Raw genomic sequence first — 18515 nt, 5'->3', positions numbered from 1 at the left:
TGTCAAAATGCTTCTTTTTCTTAAAATTGTATTTATTTATTTAGTTTTTTACATGACGTGTCAAATTAAAGTCTTATTTTAAAATGACAAAATGAAAAACAACTTAAACACAATAAAATAATAATAAACACAAGAAAAGGTCATTTCAGAGAGGATTACAGTGCTAGTCTGACAGATTATAGCACAATTATAGAACATAAGGAGCTTTTTTAGAACTATAAATGGTACCTAAGTGAAAATAATGTTAAATGTTGAGGTGTGCAAAACATTTATTTTAATACATTTTTATTATCAACGAACATAATCAAATTCATCTTTAACCCTGAGTGGTATGAGTAAGGTTTGGGTAATTGGGTAAAAAAAAAAATCATAATCTTAGGTAAAATGCCACAATGCTTATCCTTCTCTGTGGCAGACATTACACTGGCTGGTCCTGTGTCGCTGTTGGTCGCTTGCTTTGATGGTGCCAGGACTTGCGGTTATGAACTGCTCTGCTGGGCTTACAGTAGTCAGCCAATAACTATAGAGATTGGCAAAGTAGTGACAGGAACCCCGTGCCCCTTGGCACTCAATGAAGGGATGAGTTCGGAAATCCTTAAGGCAGCTACCAGTAGAAGCCAGTGACTGGCCACCACCATTATTTCCTGATCCTGTGTGCTACAGACAGCAAGCCAGCAGGTACACAGTGAGGGGAGTTAACAGAAGTTTTCCTTTGAAACACTTTAACATTTTTTTAATGTACTTACCAAGAGGAAAGAGTATCCCACCCACAAACTCCTCCATCCAGGTGGGCATGAAGGGAATGTATGATTCTGGCTGTGAAAAGTCACCACAGGTGAAATGGTCTCACACACCACACAACGGCTGATATGGGACACAATATCCTGGCCAAATAGCGGCATCATGGGTATGGGAGCAGTTGTGGAGAGCCAATAGGATTTGTCATTGCGACTAGAATAAGAACAGGCAGCTTGGTTACAATAGGAGAACGGCATGGTGGAGAAAACAGGGAGGCAGGAGCCAGGCTGGCCTGCAAGGAAAACAGATTGAAAAAAACAAAAATAGATGTTATAAAATATAGACAAGGAAGGGTTTTTAAATTTTTCTTCAAATTTCTATATACCAGGGATGAATACATTTCAAGAAATCAGCAAAATGACCATTTTATGCGGATGCTTACCCAGATCTTGTGTGTGAGCCTTTTCTTGTGCCTCCAGGTAAATGAGACTGTGTCCCACCCAAAGCTGAGTGGTATCTGCTGGGCACTGTGGGACCTCAACTGATTGACTATGTATAACTAACAGAAATCCAGCATTCAATATCCTCCTGTAGCTTGGCTGACCCTGGTCACCAGGAGGACCTGGGATACCTTGAAGTTGTTGTGGTTGAACAAAGAGCGTGTGTATTAGGTGAAGAAAGCATCAAAGTGAGGATCAAAAAAAAGCATATCAGAGCTATATTATTCATATTAGTACACCAGAGTGAATTTCCAAATTTTATCAGGAAATTTCCACACTAATTTAGTGAGCCATCTAGAAAATATGAATATTTACCTTGAGGTCCAGGAAATCCAGGCAAACCAACATCTCCTGGATCTCCAGCTGGACCATTACGACCAGGAGGACCTGTTATACCAGGAAGGCCCACAGACCCCACCGGACCCTTCTCCCCTGAAACATGCAGATAAAAGCAAATGAGTAAATACAGCCATGTATACAGGAGTATGGATTTTTTTGTTTGGCTGTTAAGCCGCTTTACACTGACCTATAAAACATTAAAGCATAAAAATGCTTCAAACACATAGCAGACTTGTCAACACATAGCAGACAACTTAGAACCAAAGACCCAAATTTCAATTGTAATTTTAAAACACTATGTTACTAGCAACCTGTTACAAAATCATGCTATTTGTTACAATTTCATTATCTGAATCTATGAGAAATGCCAAAGATAACACAATTTAACTGGGGATATATTTTAACACCAACAAGGTGATTCCCAACGAACTTGTAGCCAAAAACTGTCATATCTCAACATGATGTGCAGTATGCCTTAAAAAAATTTGAGGTAAGTAGAAAAGTAGAGGACAAAGGAGGAACTGGCAGGGCTAAAAACACTACATCAGATGAAGAGTATTTGAAAGTAATGGTAAATGGACTGGTTCTTATACAGCGCTTTTCTAATCTATCCGAGCACTCAAAGCACTTTATACAACTCATATCCTTAAGAAATTAAAAAAATACAGTAAAGACCTGACAGAGGCCCTGAAACAGGCTCTCTCGTGGTTTGGGGCTGCATAAACGGAACTATGAACACAGAGAAGCACCATCAGAGTTTTACAATACCCTCTGAAAAGCATCTGTTGTATAGGCATACCTGCTTATAAAAACACATAATTGAATACTATCAGTCATGGACTGGACTCCTCAGAGCCTGGACCTCAATATAATCTTGACAGAGAACAAAAAAAAAGAACAAAATAAGACCTTTGACTGTCCTTTAAGAAGCCTGGAAAACTATTCCTGAAGATTTCAAGGAATTAGAAATTAGAAATCTAATTTGAAGAAATAAGAAGTTTACCTAAGACAAATCAAACTATGGTTTTTCCTCTTGGACTGTACTTTCACACCTATTTCATATTTCCTTGTAAAATATAAAGAAATAAAGAGTGGATGAAGACATGTACAATACTCAAGTTGGACAGACAGAAACGAAATATACACTTATAACTGTCCAAAGACTACATTAGGTTTACCTTTACGACCTGGAATACCAGGGGAACCCATGACACCTTGGAATCCTACACATCCCGGGCTACCAGGAGGACCTGGAGGTCCAGGGGGAGCAGTAGCTGTTAATATACTGACAGAGTCACCAAGAGCACCTTTGACACCTAGAAAAAAAAATTGATTAGTACATCTACTATAGGAACAATTACAACTTTTAAAAAAAATCAATTTATTTTGCTTTGAACTGTGAAGTCTTGTATATTTTAGTTTCTTGTCTACAGTACAACTTACCCTTATTTCCAGGGTGGCCAATTTCTCCGCTGGGGCCCTGGGGCCCAGGGGCACCTAGCTGACCTTTGGGTCCAGGTAGGCCCATTAGACCAACAGGACCTTGCTCACCTGTCAAAGTGTGGTAACATTTGGAGTATAATCAGTTGGATAGCTGCACTGTAAGTTACTGATGATGTCTATTGACCATTGTTTTGTTTGTACCTTTAGGTCCTCTAGGGCCTTGGTGGATAGAAAGTCCAGGTGGTCCTGGTAGGCCCCTTCTTCCTCGAACACCTGGTAAGCCGTGGGGGCCAGTTGGTCCTGGGTCTCCTTTGAACAAAAGGCTGGAGCCTGGTATCCCAGGTTCTCCAGGAGGACCTAAAAAAATTAAAAATTTGAAATATGTATAAATATATTTAGTGGCAAACATACACACAGTTACATAGGCACAAAGCACCATCCAATTCAAAAGGGTCATTTGTTGACAGTTGCATTTACTTATTTCTCCTTTTGTGATAGTGATGATGTGTATTGAATAACCCTCTGCTTTGTTTGTTCATTGTATATTTTCCCTTTTACCCCAGGAGGGGGTTTAATAAGAATGAAATAAAGTAGAGAAAAGTAAATTAAATATGACCCAGCATACACACATACCTGGGGGTCCTGTAGGTCCTTCAAATCCTTGACCTCCAGCAGGTCCCTGCAAAGGTGTTTGGCAGATTATACCAGGGTAACCAGGTTCACCTGGGAGTCCTGGGAGGCCTAAAAGAAAAAACAATCTACCCTTAGCAACATAAAAAGTTACTTTCAGTTGCTCCCTTATTCAATAGGGGTCACCATAGTAGCATAGTCGCTCTGCATGTTTGATTTGACAGTTTTTGTGCCAGATGCTCTTCCTGGCACAACCTGACACAAAATTGTATCTAGTGCAGACAGAACTGTTACAAATAAAAGTCATGATACCTGGATTCCCTGGTGGGCCCCTTTGGCCTTTAGTCCCAGGAATAGTAGTTCCTGGAGGTCCTTGGTAGCCCCTGGCCCCTTTGACTCCTGGAAAACCATCTGGTCCTCGAGGGCCAGGGATATCTATGCCTGTATTATAAGTGAGTACATATAAAACATAGCATCACATTGTAATGTGCTCACATTTGATTGTGTATCAAGAAAAACAATTTAAAAATTAGCAACTACACATATTATTACTAATTGTAACAATAAATAATGTGCTATACGACTGGCACCCAACGGCGACAAAATTCCTACAGTCCTAAAAGACATAGAAAAGAAATAATATTATATAATGCTCTCTTACCACTTGCCCCCTTCATCCCTTTTGGACCTGTAAGCCCATACAGTCCATCTAGACCTGGTGGTCCAGGGGGCCCTAACATAACAAGCACAGTGTGATGATGTGTAAACTGTCTTGTTTGGTCCTATGATTGCAAAATCATGCTTCTTGTTTCAGTTTTTTTTCCATCTTGTATTCTATTATTACATATAATTAATTATTATATGATATATTATGCTATATGATCAAACAAATAAATGAAGAAAGCAAATCTGTTCATAATGTTCATAACCCTTTTAATGTTTTACTTCATTATTAAACAATATGAACACATCTAAACTCTTGGATTGAGACAATTATGTTTGTACCTGGGGGCCCATATCGGCCAGGGGGGCCTGGTAGTCCCACACTTCCTTCATCACCGGGAAAACCTGGAAGACCTGGATGGCCTTGTGGACCACGGGGTCCAGGGGAACCTGTACGTATACATAGGTATACACAAAAGAGCTCAAACAAGCATTCATATATAGGAAACAAATCAATGTTAATTGAGGGAATAAAATCAAGTGTTAAATTGCAGAAACTGATTATTATTGTAGATTAAATTAATGTTAAAGGAGCTAAATTTAAATCCAGATTAAATTATTTTAAATTAAATACACTCAAAGATTTTATACAACTGAATCCAGTTTCTGACTGACACATTACATATTTACAATACTTTATGTGAGAACAAAATTGAAATGGTTACTTGCACAGAATTATTTCTTCCCTTTAATGATGGAGAAAAAAACGACAAGGGGAAATTTATTTTTCTCCTAAATCAAACTATGAATAAGGTAAACATTGGAAACATCAGTTTATTAATTGTGCTGCTGAAGTACATCCAGAAAGTTCTAAAATCAAACCTATAGGGATCACCTGGTCTTCCTTGTATTCCTCGTTCTCCTGGAATGCCTGATGGTCCTGGTCGTCCTGGGTTTCCTCTGGGTCCCAGATCACCTGGGTCTCCTGGTATCCCTCGAGGTGCTAAAGAAATTATCAGCTTTTTCTGGTTTTGTATGCAAACTTTATTTAGCCAATGAAACTACCATATATCTTGTAGGATAAGTTTTTTGTTTTGTTTTTTTAAGATTTGGTATAAATTGTTTTTTTGGCGGGGGGGCTTGAAAAATAACTTTAATTTACCACTGAAGCCATTCTCTCCTGGGATGCCTCTGGGTCCAGGTGGACCTGGTTGTCCATAAGATGGTCCTGGATCACCTGGAAGAGATTTGGATAACTGAATAAATACATAACAAAATGAGACTGTACTGAGAGACTGGGCTACATTCTTGACCATATTTGCAGTGACAATGTACTTAAATCTTTTTTTTTATTTTATTGCACTGATTCTGCGTTTTTTACCGAGGTTTCTACATAAAATTCCCACTGTTTGTAGCTAAATTAAATCAGCTATTTAGTATGTTTTAATAAAAAATGTATAATTACCCTTGGCACCAGGAAAGCCTTGTCTCCCTGGAATACCTGAATATCCCACAAGCCCTGGATCTCCCTATAACATACATCAATACAATCCAATAATTTAACACCAGCATTTGTAAGTCTGAATAATTCCACTTAAAAACGCACAATATTTAAATCCTTCAAGCTCGGGTCCTCTACCAGAGGCCTGGGAGCTTGAGGGTCCTTTGCAGTATCTTAGCCGTTCCTAGGACTGCGCTCTTCTGGACAGAGATCTCCGATGTTGTTCCTGAGATCTGCTGGAGCCACTCGCCATACTAAGCACAGATGTTTCTGTACACTATGCCGGCCACTTGATAATGGCGTTCCATGTATGCCCTGCCAGCTAGCATCTCGCACCTTGCTGTTATGTGCTGGATTGTCTCAGGGGCATCTTTACAAAGACTGCAACTGGGGTCTTGCCTGGTGTGATAGACCCCAGCCTCTTTGGATCTTGTGCTCAGAGCTTGTTCCTGTGCTGCCATGATTAGTGCCTCTATGCTGTCTTTCAGTCCAGCTTTGTCCAGCCAATGGTACAGGAGGTGGCTGACAGCTGCTCCATTCCGTAGTCAGTATGCGTAGCCAGTCATCTCACTGAGGGGGTCCAGGCCTATGCAGAACAGCAGTGGGGACAGAGCATCTCCTTGGTAGATCCCGCACTTGACGGTGACTTCTGCTATTGGCTTTGGCCTCTAGTGTTGTCCGCCACATCCCCATCGAGTTCCTGATGAAGGCTCTCTCTCTCTCGCTATACATCAGTGCTATAATACTAGAATATAGTATTATATTATAATAATATACATTAGTGTAAGTATACACTAATATATTATATATTAGCGTATACTTACCTATTAGTAATTTTTTAAAGTTGTATTTCACAGGAGAGAGCCTGTGTTAAAAGATTGAAGAAAACTATTCAAATTCTCTTTAAATTTAAGCATACATTCTTTGTGTTTATTCTGCATTTACTTCATTATATTCATTATATTGCATAAATGTCTGTTACAAACTTGTAATTGCAACCAGGCTATTGATCAAGTAATTGCAATTAATCGCAATTAATTACAGAAAATTGTGAGATTGAGTTAATTTTTTGAATCTATTGGCAGCACTAATACATACATATATATATTTACACTGCTGTGATCAAAATATGCAGACAATAACTTCACAGTATTGGTGCAGGGTCTCTACCTTACTGTACAAAATGCCTAGAGGTCACTGCTATGATTTGACGCTACATAAATTAAATTGAATTGACTTGAGTACCCGATCTCCATCATTCCCAGGATATCCTCTGGGACCAATGAAACCTTTATTCCCAGGGTCTCCATGAGGTCCTGCTCTTCCTGACCTGCCTGGAACTCCAGGGATACCCTTAATTCCTGGTGGACCAGGCCATCCATCAGGTCCAGAGTCACCTGGCATTCCCCATGTGCCCTTTGGACCTATAAATTACATCACAAATTGCTAATTGTTTAGTTTTGCACCGTCTATCACTGTCCATCTATACAGTCTTTCTACCAAAGAAGAATAAAGCTGTTTTCTAAAGACTTATGCAGGTTAAATTAAAACTCCATTACCTTGAAGTCCAGGCGCGCCAGGTAGCCCCATCCTTCCTGGATGACCCAGTGGACCTTTCCTTATATTCACTGGACTTGTCACTCCTGGATCTCCAGGGTCTCCCCGTAAACCTGAATAGACAACAGAAATGAAATGCTTGCCATTTTCTTCCATAAAGTACACAAGAAGTGAGAGAAAATAACTTAAAGAAAAAGACTACATTTGGTACTTCCAAGTGTCTTTACCTTACAATAAAAAGGACCTTGAGGCAACTACTGTTGTGATTTGGCACTATATAGATAAAAGTGAATTAAATTATTTGATCATTGTTGTGAACAGGAGCCACAAGCACATCAGAGTAGATTAAACATACAAAAATAGGTATTTTGATATTAGCCATAACTCTCAACTCACAAACCTCTGACCATCACATTTGAATCTCAGAAAACAAAAAAACAGAAGAGAAATCAAGCTTCTCCAGACTAATAAAACAACAATAATAGTAAGTAAAAAAAAGTTGAGCATAATTATTTGAACCCAACAGAGAAGACAGCTTCCCATTATTACACTCCACTCCATCTTAAAAGTTTGCCTAGTGCCTGATTTCTGTGTTTTCCTTTACATACAGTCAGATATTTCCACCATTTGTCAGAAATGGTACAATACAACCTGGTCAAGGCTCCAACAGGAAACTGTGCTATATTTAGTATATATTTATTTCTAATGGCTGCATTTTTAAATTTACTAAACAGAAAAATTTCCTGCAAACCAAATTCCTTTAGAGGATCTTCACTCGTAAGAATACGTGTGTTTTGCTTGTCGTAGACTTGTCTAGAGTTTGAATAGTACAGGTACATAGTTCAATATATTTGATTGTTTCAACTAATAATAATAATAATAATATTCTGCTTTTTGATCAAATATTTAATAATAATAATAATAATAATAATAATAATAATAATAATAATAATAAATATTATTATAAATAAAGAACAAAAGGCTAAGATACCCACAAGTTTAGGTTAGGAAAATAAGAGAGACACGACACATTTACAGACTTACCTTTATTACCATCTGGTCCTGGATACCCTGGGGAACCTGGGCGGCCATTAAGGCCCCTTTCACCCTGTTTACCTCTCGGTCCAGGAGGTCCAGGGCGACCTGGAAAAACTCTGGCTCCAGCCCTGCCAGGATACCCCCTTTCACCTGTAGAAATTGAACAGAAAACCTTGCTTTAATCAGCACACTGAGGTTCACAGATTTAATTAAGCATGCTGCTTACCAGCTAGCTGTTGAATGTATAAGTGATGGGCTATTAAGTTAAACAAACTGGATTTTGGAAACTGAATGGAATTACTTGTTGAATTTTATAAAATGCTTATAAGGTTTTAAATAATTATCCAATAAGATACCATCGGCTGACCTTTCTGTCCTGGCCACCCATCGGTTCCAGGATCTCCTGGGAGGCCAGTGGAGCCTGTTGGTCCAGCTGGTCCTGGTAAACCAGGAGGACCCTGAACACCTTTTGATCCTTTCCATCCATGTCCAGGTGGACCAATATCGCCTCTCAGACCTATCTGCCCAGTGTTTCCTATTCAACGTCATAAAATTCAGTGACAAAATATATGGTTAGATGACATGGATAAATGAGCATGAATATACTCATATATTGACACAGAAGTTGATTGACTGTTCCTCCTTATGTATGGACATACTGGCCACCAGAGGTCAGTGTTGTTAGATTAGCAACTTATGAACATCTGAAAATTAAAAGATGAAACAAGTATTAAAATTAGTGTTACTCCATGTTTCTTTATATATTACAGTCCACAAACTGCAGCTATTTGTCTTTGACGTGTCGATATAAAATATATGATCAGTTTTATATCACACAGAGAATATATTTTGTATTTATATTTTTTGTTGTTATTGAAATTTATATCAATAAGGAAACTAGATAAATAATCATTATTAACATATGGAGCAGAAATGGGATTTGTACTTCATCCAACTTCTTTTCTAGTGAAACTAAACAGATGCGAAGCAATTTTGCATTGTCCTGTATTTTGCTTTACTTTTCTACTTTTACTAAATAAGTTTTTGCAAACTGTTTATATGCTAAAAACAAAACAAATATACTATTTATCGTGACAATAGTGTGGGATATTCATGTTGATATGAAAATTGAAGTACTCAGTGTAAACAAATGTAAAGTTTTAAATTGTACTTGTATTTGTAAAGCTGTGGAAGATAAGGTAGATATGAATAAAAAGACGTGACTATCCATGATTTGGGGTATAGCTGCAGTTTGCTCACCTGGTATTCCCCTCACTCCAGGATTTCCTGGAGGTCCTGGGGGTCCGGGTAGGCCGATGAGTTCGCACTGTGAGCACGGTGGGCCTATTGGTCCAGGGACTCCGGGGTCACCATCGACCCCTGGCTCTCCTTTATAGCCTGGTTGTCCAGGTTGGCCTTGTGGGCCTGTAATTGCAAAAGACCAACAGTCAACTAATCTAAATGTACAGAACTAATGCAAAGCACATTGTTTTTGTTCTGTTCTTTTGAATATTATTGTAATACAGGCCATGAATCCCATTTGTTAGAGATTTGTTTGAGTTCAGATTAAGTTAATCTTACCTGGTATTCCTGGGTTTCCAGGAATTCCACGGAGTCCTTTATAGCCTATACTCCCAGGAGGGCCAGGTATGCCAGTTGCACCTGGCCTGGTTGGGAGGACATCTCCTGGAGGCCCTTTCCTACCTGGTGGTCCAGGAAAACCAGGAAGGCCAGGAAGGCCTTCTAGACTAATTCCCCTGGAACCTGGTTCACCTGGTTCACCAATTAAACCTGGAGGTCCTTTTATAATTAAGAAAGATTTATAAGCATAAAAAAAAACTATTTTTTTTAATTTTTTTTTTAGAATTAATAGATTTAAGGAATAGTCCCTACTATATGAATAACTGATGGTCCACAAGCTTCAACAAATGCTCTGTTTTTACAGCCATTACCTGGTGGTCCAGTCCCCTGAACTCCACCATCATCTCCCTTCATGCCCTTAGTGCCTGGGTATCCTGGCTCTCCGGGAGGACCATTGCTCCCTGGCTGACCTGGAATCCCTATAAGAGGCCAAAAAAAATAAAACAAAACAAATCACTTGTAGTAGTAACTGTAGGGTCCATTCTGTGTAACTTTGAAAATAATGAAGTAACAAGCTTTATAAATAGAAAGCACTAAACAATTTATTAATGACATTTTTTTAAATCTAGATTTCTGATTAAATTTAGTGTTCCAGATGAAACATGTGAACATTTTTAAATAAATAATTAGCACCTGCAAGACTTACCTGGTGAACCTGGCTCACCCTTTGGACCAGGGGGACCAATCTCACCTTCAGGACAGCATCTCTGTGTTTCTCCTGTATTCAAATACAGCTTTTTGTGGTTTGTTTGTTTGTTTTTAAATCCCATGACACTTTTCTTAATGACAAATCGTGAGAAACCTGACCTGGAGGTCCTGGTCGTCCAGGAATTCCTGGTATGCCAGTAAGTCCCTGATTTCCGTTAGGTCCTTGTTCTCCCTTGGGGCCTTGTAAACCATCACCCGGGGGACCTGCTTGTCCAGGAAATCCTTTAGGTCCAGGAAGACCTGGGTAACCTTTAGGACCAGGTAATCCTGTATAACCATCGCCCTGAAAAAACACAACATGATCAAAAGTGTAGAAAAGAGTATCAAAGTGGATCATTTTTACATATGCAGTGTCTTTGAGCGGAGACCTTTAAAAGATTTGTCACATGATGCACAATACTGGACTTTAATATATAGACTCACTGGTGGCCCGGGTTCTCCCACAATGCCATCTCGTCCATCCTGTCCTGGCCCACCTGTTCCTCCATGAGGACCACCATATCCTGGGTCACCTATGTCACCCTTGGCACCTTCAAGTAACAAAAGCAACCAATAGAGATTTGGCTTTAAACACTCCAGAAAAACAAATACAGTCTGTATCTAATTTAAAGGTATAGTACTATTAAACAGTCTTTACCTAATCCAATGTGCAGTGGTTGCCATCGTAACTGAACCAATTTAAATTTTTGAGAGGCGCTCACCTTTTACACCTACTGCAAAAGCATCACCCTTTTCTCCTTTTTGTCCCTTTAAACCAGAAAATCCTTGAAAGCCCTGCAAGCACACATAATTGTGGGAATAACAAAAATAACACAAAAGACATTTATTTGCACATGCAGTTTTAGTCCCACTGTTCTTACTTGTGGTCCTTGAGAACCCTCATTTCCTTTCAGACCTGGGTCCCCTCTTGGTCCTTGATGTCCAGGTAATCCTGGCGGGCCTGGATAACCAGGTGGACCATGAGACCCTGGGCTCCCCCTGCCAGAGATACATTCACAAATCCCTGGACAACCTATAGAAGACAAAAATAACAACATTTGGTTGAATTTAAATTTAGTCCCCAGACCTGCTTATACAGACTCACACAGATGTTTATATTGAGAAATGAATCACTGACGCTCGTCTTCCACCACATGTTGCTTGTGAATTCAACATCAGTATTCACAAAGAAGAACAGAGTCTTGGCTTATATGATTAATGCAAACAAACAGCCACAGTTCACCTTTAATTCCCTTGAGCCCTTTGTTTCCAGTAGATCCACTGGGTCCAGGATCACCAGGGTCCCCAGGGTCACCGCGCTCACAGTAGTAGTCTTTGAGATTAGTTGAAAATAAGTTATTCATAAATTAAAAATTATATTAAATTTAAAAAAGGTTTTAATATTTTAGATAAAATATAATTTTAAAAAAATTACCTCCACAGCCTAATCCAATCCAATAAGGCACGTACAGAGACATACAAACCAGAAGTTAAGTCATCATTAAAGTGATCACATATAAAAAGTGATGACAATCCAAGTAATAAAATAAATACATCAGTGAGATTAACTTCTGCACATATGAAAGTCTTGTCCTGTGTATTATATACGAAGAGCAGAGAGAGCATACCTGGGGGGCCTGGAGGGCCTGTGGCCCCTTTAGGTCCCGGGAGTCCTTTAGCTCCCTTGGGTACGGCAATGGAATAGTAATCATACTTTCCCGGCTCTCCTTTGTAGCCTTTAGGACCAGGGGGCCCTCGTGGACCAGGCAAACCCTGGCCCTCTATAAGGGTGTGAGATGAAAATGTAAAATTTAAAATGATGTAGGATCAGTTTTCTAACTGTGAAAACACAGACCATCAGTAGCAGAGAGAATCTTTGATTACTGACATAGTAATTTCCACAGCAACAGAGTATTTTAACAACTGTCAGGTTGCAAGAATTATCATAATTATTACGAGTGATATATATACGGCACAAGTACCAAATCAAAATACACAAGGCTTCGCCATCAAAGAAAGGAAGCAAAGTCTGAAGTCTGACCTGATAACCCTGGTGGGCCAGAGGGCCCAGGAATGCCCATGGACCCAGTGTCCCCCTGGAGTCCAGGTTGTCCTGGAAATCCACGGTCACCTTTAGCACCTGAAACATAAAGTCATAAAGTAATTATTGTTTTACTATACATTAAGGTGAATCGGACTACAAACTAAGTTGCAATTTTGTACATCACCATGTTGGATTTTAAGTCCAGATGTGAGGAAAATGCAGATTTGCATTTAGACATGTTCAGGGGCTCAGAAGTAATTGGAGACATGCAGTTTCATGGCCAGGTGAGGCCTGTTTACTGATTACTTTGTGATCAAGGACGCAGAAAACAGACTTTGAGTTCATTCCAAGTCATTTCCTTTTCAGAAAGGCTCAAGTATTTAAAATATCATTAACTTGTCCAATTACCTTTGAGCATCTGAAGATGGAGAACTATATATATGAAAATGGTTAATGCTAATTTATTTGTCAAATCCCTTGAATAAAAGTACGAACTTTAATTCCATCTTAACCATCTGTTTTAAAGTCAGTGCCTCCGGTGTTGGATTTATGGACCTATTTGTATTTGAACCATAAATCTACAAGCAAAACAGTGACTTAAAGGTGTTTATTTAAAGTGATACTCTACATATATTGCTGTGTTATTTTATTATTTTAGCAAATATATAGTCACAGTGTAGTGTAGTTGTGACTGACATAATTCAAGCTGAAAACAAGCTGAAAGAAGCCCTTTCACAACCACCAGTATTCCCCCAGTGTGTAAGTGTAAATATCACACTGTACAGCTCCAGTGAACCACTTTATTTAAATCTGTATTTTGACAGTGATAAATAAAAGAATAGCAGAATAGCAGCTGTTGCAAACTATCAAAATATTGGTAGCTGCCTGTGCTACCCCTCACCCTCCTAGCAGATGCACCTATGCTATCAACTAAAAAATTCCTACATCACTTTGTTGTTGAGTTATCACATTCGCAAAACTTGAGTGCTCCGCCCAGCAGAGTGACAGAATTTTTTTTATTTATGAAACTAATATATTGTTACATTTTACATGTAAACAAAAACGGGAAAAAAATGTAGTAATAAGAGTACAGATGGAGCTGTGGTCTCACCTCTCACATGACTTCCATTAAGAAGGACTGTATCACCAGGGAGACCTGGATCTCCTGGGTAACCCTGTGTAAGATGGAAAGAATGGTTAGGAAAAGAAATGGCACCGATGCGCATTTTTTCTACAGGTGAGAAGACGGACCAAGGAATTTCATTGGAGTTTTACAGTTAGCAACCCTTTCCACTAAGTAACCACCAGATGTCAGTAATTCATTTACAGTCCTTCTCTAAATGTATAGCAAATATGCTAACCACGTGTCTCCTGAAGAACCAACAACAGTGTCTATATCTATATCAAACCAAGCCTTTTAACTTTTTCTCCCAGTGGCATTCTGTTTTTCTTAAAATTGTAATACTGATTTCACTGATGTATAAACAAAAGTCACCTTTAGTCCAGTTCTTCCACTGATGCCTGGAAGTCCCCTCTGTCCTCGAGAACCCTGAAAATGTATTAATGTATTTAATATGAAAGAATGCCAAAGTATAGTAAGACATAATAACATCATATGTAAGCTGCACCTCAGGTCCTGCTAGTCCCTCCCTGCCAGGTAATCCTGGAGGACCCTACAGATGGAAAGAAGGAGCTGAAAACGTTTTTATGTATATTCACTTGTCTTTGTCTAAGTGTATTGTCCAGTGTCATTTAAATCATTTACCCGAAATCCGACAAATCCGAGGACTCCTTGCTCTCCCTTCAATTCATGAGGGTAGTAGTCACCACTACCACCCTGGATAGGAAAAAACAATAATTGAGTTATTTGTTTTTCCTCTGACACATGACTTCTAGGTACACAGGCATATCAAAACCCACCTTTAAGCCCTTTAGTCCACATGGGCCAGGAAAACCTTTGTCACCCTGGGAGAAAGACCAAAAAAAAAGATGAAATTATAAAACAAAAATCCAGATGGAAGAGTAGAGTTTGAACTGCAACTTGTAAATTAAAATAAAAAGCTGTATGGATGGGTAGACACGAAATGATCAAAAACATGGATTAATATTGTTGCATCTGCATAAAAAATATGAAGAAGTTAAAAATCAAATGCTTTAAGAAAAAAAAAGGCTTCACCTTGCCTCCTTTTGGTGAAAGAAATTGTGGAGGATATTCTACAACTTCTTCTGGTCCTGGTGGGCCAGGCGGGCCCTGTTCGCCCTGTAACATGACATTTTTGAGGCATTTGACTGTCCATATACATCAAAATATACAGCATCATGAAAAAGCATTTTCCCTTTTCCTGATTTCTTAGTTTTTCGCATCATTTATAAAAGGAGAATATATATTGCCAAATACTTGACCGTGCCAGCCTTGGCAGGAAGAAATACAACCAAGTGTTCACAATAACTGGTAATGAGTCTTTCACATCAATGTGGAGAAATTTTGGCCCATTCTCATTTGCCAAATTGATTTGATTCAGCAACATTGGAGGGTTTTTGAGCATGAATGGATTGTTCAAAGTCATACCAAAAGCCCTACATGTTGTGTTTTTTTATTGAACCATTCATAGTGGTGTTTTGCTGTATTTAATTGTCCTGTTGCATAACCTGACCATGCTTGACCTTTAGGGCACAAACTATGGCTGGACATTCTCCTTCAGGATTATCTGGTAGAATTCGTGGTTACATCAGTTACGGGAAGTAAACAAAGGTTCATAAGCAGCAAAGAAGACCCACACCATCACACCATCACCACCATTTTTGGCCATGTCTCAGCAAGTGAAGCCTGCAGGTCTTTAGATGCTGTTCTGCAGTTGTTTGTGATCTCCTGGATGAGTCATTGATTCACTCATGGAGTAATTGTGGTACCCTGTCCACTCCTGGGAAGGTTCACCACTGTACAGGTTAATCTCTGGCTCTCTTCCACAGCATGTCTTTTATCCTGCCTTCCTTCTCTCACCCCAACGGGTTGCAGCAGATGGTCGCCCCTCCCTGAGCCTGGTTTTGCCGGAGGTTTCTTCCCGTTAAAAGGGAGTTTGTACTTCCCACTGTCGCCAAAGTGCTTGCTCATAGAGGGTCATATGATTGCTGGGTTTGACTTTGTTTCTTAGTTGTTCTTGAATTTCTTGGGGTTTTTTTTTTAGACCTTTTAGCCTACTTCACTTCATCAGGCAGGTTTAAGTAATTTCTTTATTCAGCAGGTCTGGCAGCAATCGTGTCTGGGTGTGGCTAGCAGAGATGGGCAGTAACCCGTTAATCCGATTACTTTTTTCGAGTAAAGTAAGGGATTGCTATTGCAAAAAAGGCAATTAGATTACTGTTACTTTCACATAAGCACACTGCATTACTAAAACCTTGATTTTTTTGGGGGGAGTGTCTCATGACAATGACGTAAGCGAGTGAGACATTCTGGCAACAGCTGTGTGCAGATCAACAATGGATAATGTAACGAGTGCAGCGTTTAAAGCCTGGAAGTACTGACCTTACTTTGAGTTTGATTCCGTAAAAAGTGACAAAAACATTAGCATTCGCTGTTCACTGCATGGGAAGAAAACTTCTTTTTACATCGAAAAAAACCCCTAAACATCTGAGCAAGCACCAAATATGCTGCCGCTGGAATGTGAAATTCACAGAGAAACTGCCGTATCCTTCCACTGACCGCTGCGGCACACCTGCACCAGGGCAAACCTCCGCCTGCCCCACTCCTGCTATACAGGTGAAAATAGAGCAACCGGACCGCTGAGTCTTTGATTTTATTTATTTTCTGCTGTGTTTTACATGAAAGAGTGAGCGTAAACACAGAAAACTGTTTTATTTTATATGCTGGAATATGCAGAAAATAGGTTTAAATGTTAAACAAATTTCTTCCAGTCAGAGAATGTGGCATATAATTTAATGTTTGCTTGATGCATAAAGTTAAAAGATTAAAACTAATAAAACAAGTTTTAAAAAGAGACTTTTTCATTTGATTACATTTTATATGATGGATTATGCAGAAAAAGTAGAATTGGGCTGAAAGAGCTATTGCTTTATTACCTATTTAGGAGATAAATCATGTTTTTAAAAGTAACTAAGTTACTAATTACTTTTCAAAATAAGTAATCAGTAAAGGTGGTTAGCACTGTTGCCACACAGCAAGAAGGTCCTGAGTTCAATTCCACCAGCAGGCCAGGGTCTTTCTATGTGGAGTTTGCATGTTCTCCCATGTTTGCGTGGGTTCTCCCCGGGTACTCCGGCTTCCTCTCACAGTCCAAAAATATGCAGTTAGGGGGGATAGGTTAATTGGTCAATCTAAATTGCCCATAGGTGTGAATCTGTGAGTGAATGTGAGTGCGAATGGTTGTCTGTGTCTCTATGTGTTAGCCCTGCGACAGACTGGCGACCTGTCCAGGGTGTACCCCGCCTCTCGCCCTGTGACAGCTGGGATAGGCTCCAGCGCCCCCCGTGACCCTGGAAAGGATAAGCGGAAGCGAATGGATGGATAATCAGTAAAGTAATGGGATTACATTTTTCGGGAAATAATTAGTAATTAGTTACCGATTACTTTTTCCAAGTAACTTGACCAACACTGGTGGCTAGTGAAACCAAATTCACATTCCAAAAAACGTGGCTAATGATAGATAATTCATGATTACCAAAAAGGTTTCTTACCTCATCACCTGCGTCACCTGTCAGTGATCTTCCAGCATCACCCTGCCCAATAACCAAAAGTGTAGTAAGTGTTGGCTTTGCATATGTGTATCTCCGTATAATAGTTTTCAACAAGCACTGTCAAATACTGTGAAGCTTATGACTCACTGTTTGTCCTCTCACGCCTGCAGCTCCCTCTAAACCCTAAATGCACACAGATGCACAAGTGACACTCAGTGATATATGATACTGAAATAAAAGATGCATAAATATTTATCTATTTTTATGCATTTATTACCTGAGGGCCAGGAGGGCCAGGGGGACCACTGTAACCTTTAGGACCAATAAATCCGTGTCTTCCCTGTTTTAGGAAACCATGCAGTCATGTTAAAAATGCAGTGTTCGGGTAGCAGTTGGTATGAAGAGCACAATATGGAGAGAAAGTTTTAAGATATTTATTGCCTGCTTTAATTTTTGAAAGTGTTTCGCAGAGAATTGTTCAATTGTTCAAATTTAAAAAAACATACAGGAGGGCCAGGCTGTCCATCTCGCCCACGCTCACCCTGCAAATTAAAATAGAAAAGACAGAAAAAGAGGATAGCATTTTTACAGACAGGGTACATATATATTACAAATGATTCTGGAATGCACACAAAGAGGGGTGTTAACTGTAGGAGAACTTACAGGAACTCCCGGAAGTGCATCTAAATATGAAGCTTCTCCTTTATCTCCTTTAGGCCCAGGTAATCCCTGACAAAAACACAGTTAAAGCTCATGATATATTTAATATTGTTACAATGGTCACCATTTTTACAAAGGAAACTGCCACAAAGGGTCTTTTAGGCAGTTTAAAAAGAAGCAAGAAGAAAAGAAGAAGAAGCAGCAACAAGATTCTGCATATGTGTCATTGATAGATATTGTTCTGTTTAAGTATCATACTACCACTTGTATTGTACTGAAAGGTAGTTGAGTGTAGAGATACCTAAAACATGTCCACTATGAGTAATGTAACTCTTTTTTTAAACCACTAATGAAATGTCTTCAAAGAGGATGGTGGAACATC

General features: G+C 39.3%; 1 protein-coding gene and 3 long non-coding RNA genes across 4 annotated transcripts; all 4 read right to left on the bottom strand.

Annotated features, from left to right (window-relative positions):
- Positions 1-70: 70 nt before the first annotated feature.
- On the bottom strand, positions 71-12215 carry LOC146687771 (uncharacterized). Its single transcript, XM_085439542.1, has 28 exons — positions 12173-12215; positions 11981-12070; positions 11619-11770; positions 11460-11532; positions 11182-11288; positions 10858-11041; positions 10697-10768; positions 10362-10469; positions 9991-10209; positions 9670-9834; positions 8777-8944; positions 8416-8559; positions 7374-7484; positions 7060-7238; positions 5779-5842; positions 5476-5550; positions 5209-5316; positions 4656-4763; positions 4312-4383; positions 3963-4091; positions 3654-3761; positions 3222-3377; positions 3021-3128; positions 2756-2893; positions 1554-1670; positions 1181-1369; positions 747-1030; positions 71-657 (listed from the first exon to the last, which is right to left on the bottom strand). The coding sequence occupies exons 1-28, from the start codon at positions 12213-12215 to the stop codon at positions 397-399; spliced, it is 3732 nt and encodes a 1243-aa protein (XP_085295668.1). The 3' UTR covers positions 71-396.
- A 166-nt stretch (positions 12216-12381) lies between these two features.
- LOC146687770 (uncharacterized) lies at positions 12382-13953 on the bottom strand. Its single transcript, XR_014916559.1, has 3 exons — positions 13893-13953; positions 12779-12877; positions 12382-12518 (listed from the first exon to the last, which is right to left on the bottom strand). It is a non-coding gene; the product is annotated as an uncharacterized LOC146687770 (long non-coding RNA).
- Positions 13954-14413: 460 nt separating this feature from the next.
- Positions 14414-14747, bottom strand: LOC146687769 (uncharacterized). The gene is made up of 3 exons (XR_014916560.1): positions 14702-14747; positions 14547-14618; positions 14414-14454 (listed from the first exon to the last, which is right to left on the bottom strand). It is a non-coding gene; the product is annotated as an uncharacterized LOC146687769 (long non-coding RNA).
- Positions 14748-14967: 220 nt separating this feature from the next.
- On the bottom strand, positions 14968-17797 carry LOC146687768 (uncharacterized). The gene is made up of 4 exons (XR_014916558.1): positions 17751-17797; positions 17621-17656; positions 17474-17515; positions 14968-15041 (listed from the first exon to the last, which is right to left on the bottom strand). It is a non-coding gene; the product is annotated as an uncharacterized LOC146687768 (long non-coding RNA).
- Between the last annotated feature and the right edge of the window lie 718 nt (positions 17798-18515).

The sequence above is a fragment of the Copadichromis virginalis genome, linkage group LG18 (genome assembly GCF_057382275.1).
Source record: "Copadichromis virginalis isolate Kocher_CV1m ecotype Utaka linkage group LG18, C_Virginalis_male_GT1.1, whole genome shotgun sequence".
NCBI lineage: Eukaryota > Metazoa > Chordata > Actinopteri > Cichliformes > Cichlidae > Copadichromis > Copadichromis virginalis.
Note: the sequence above shows the minus strand (reverse complement) of the source record. Positions and strands in the feature narration are given on the sequence as shown.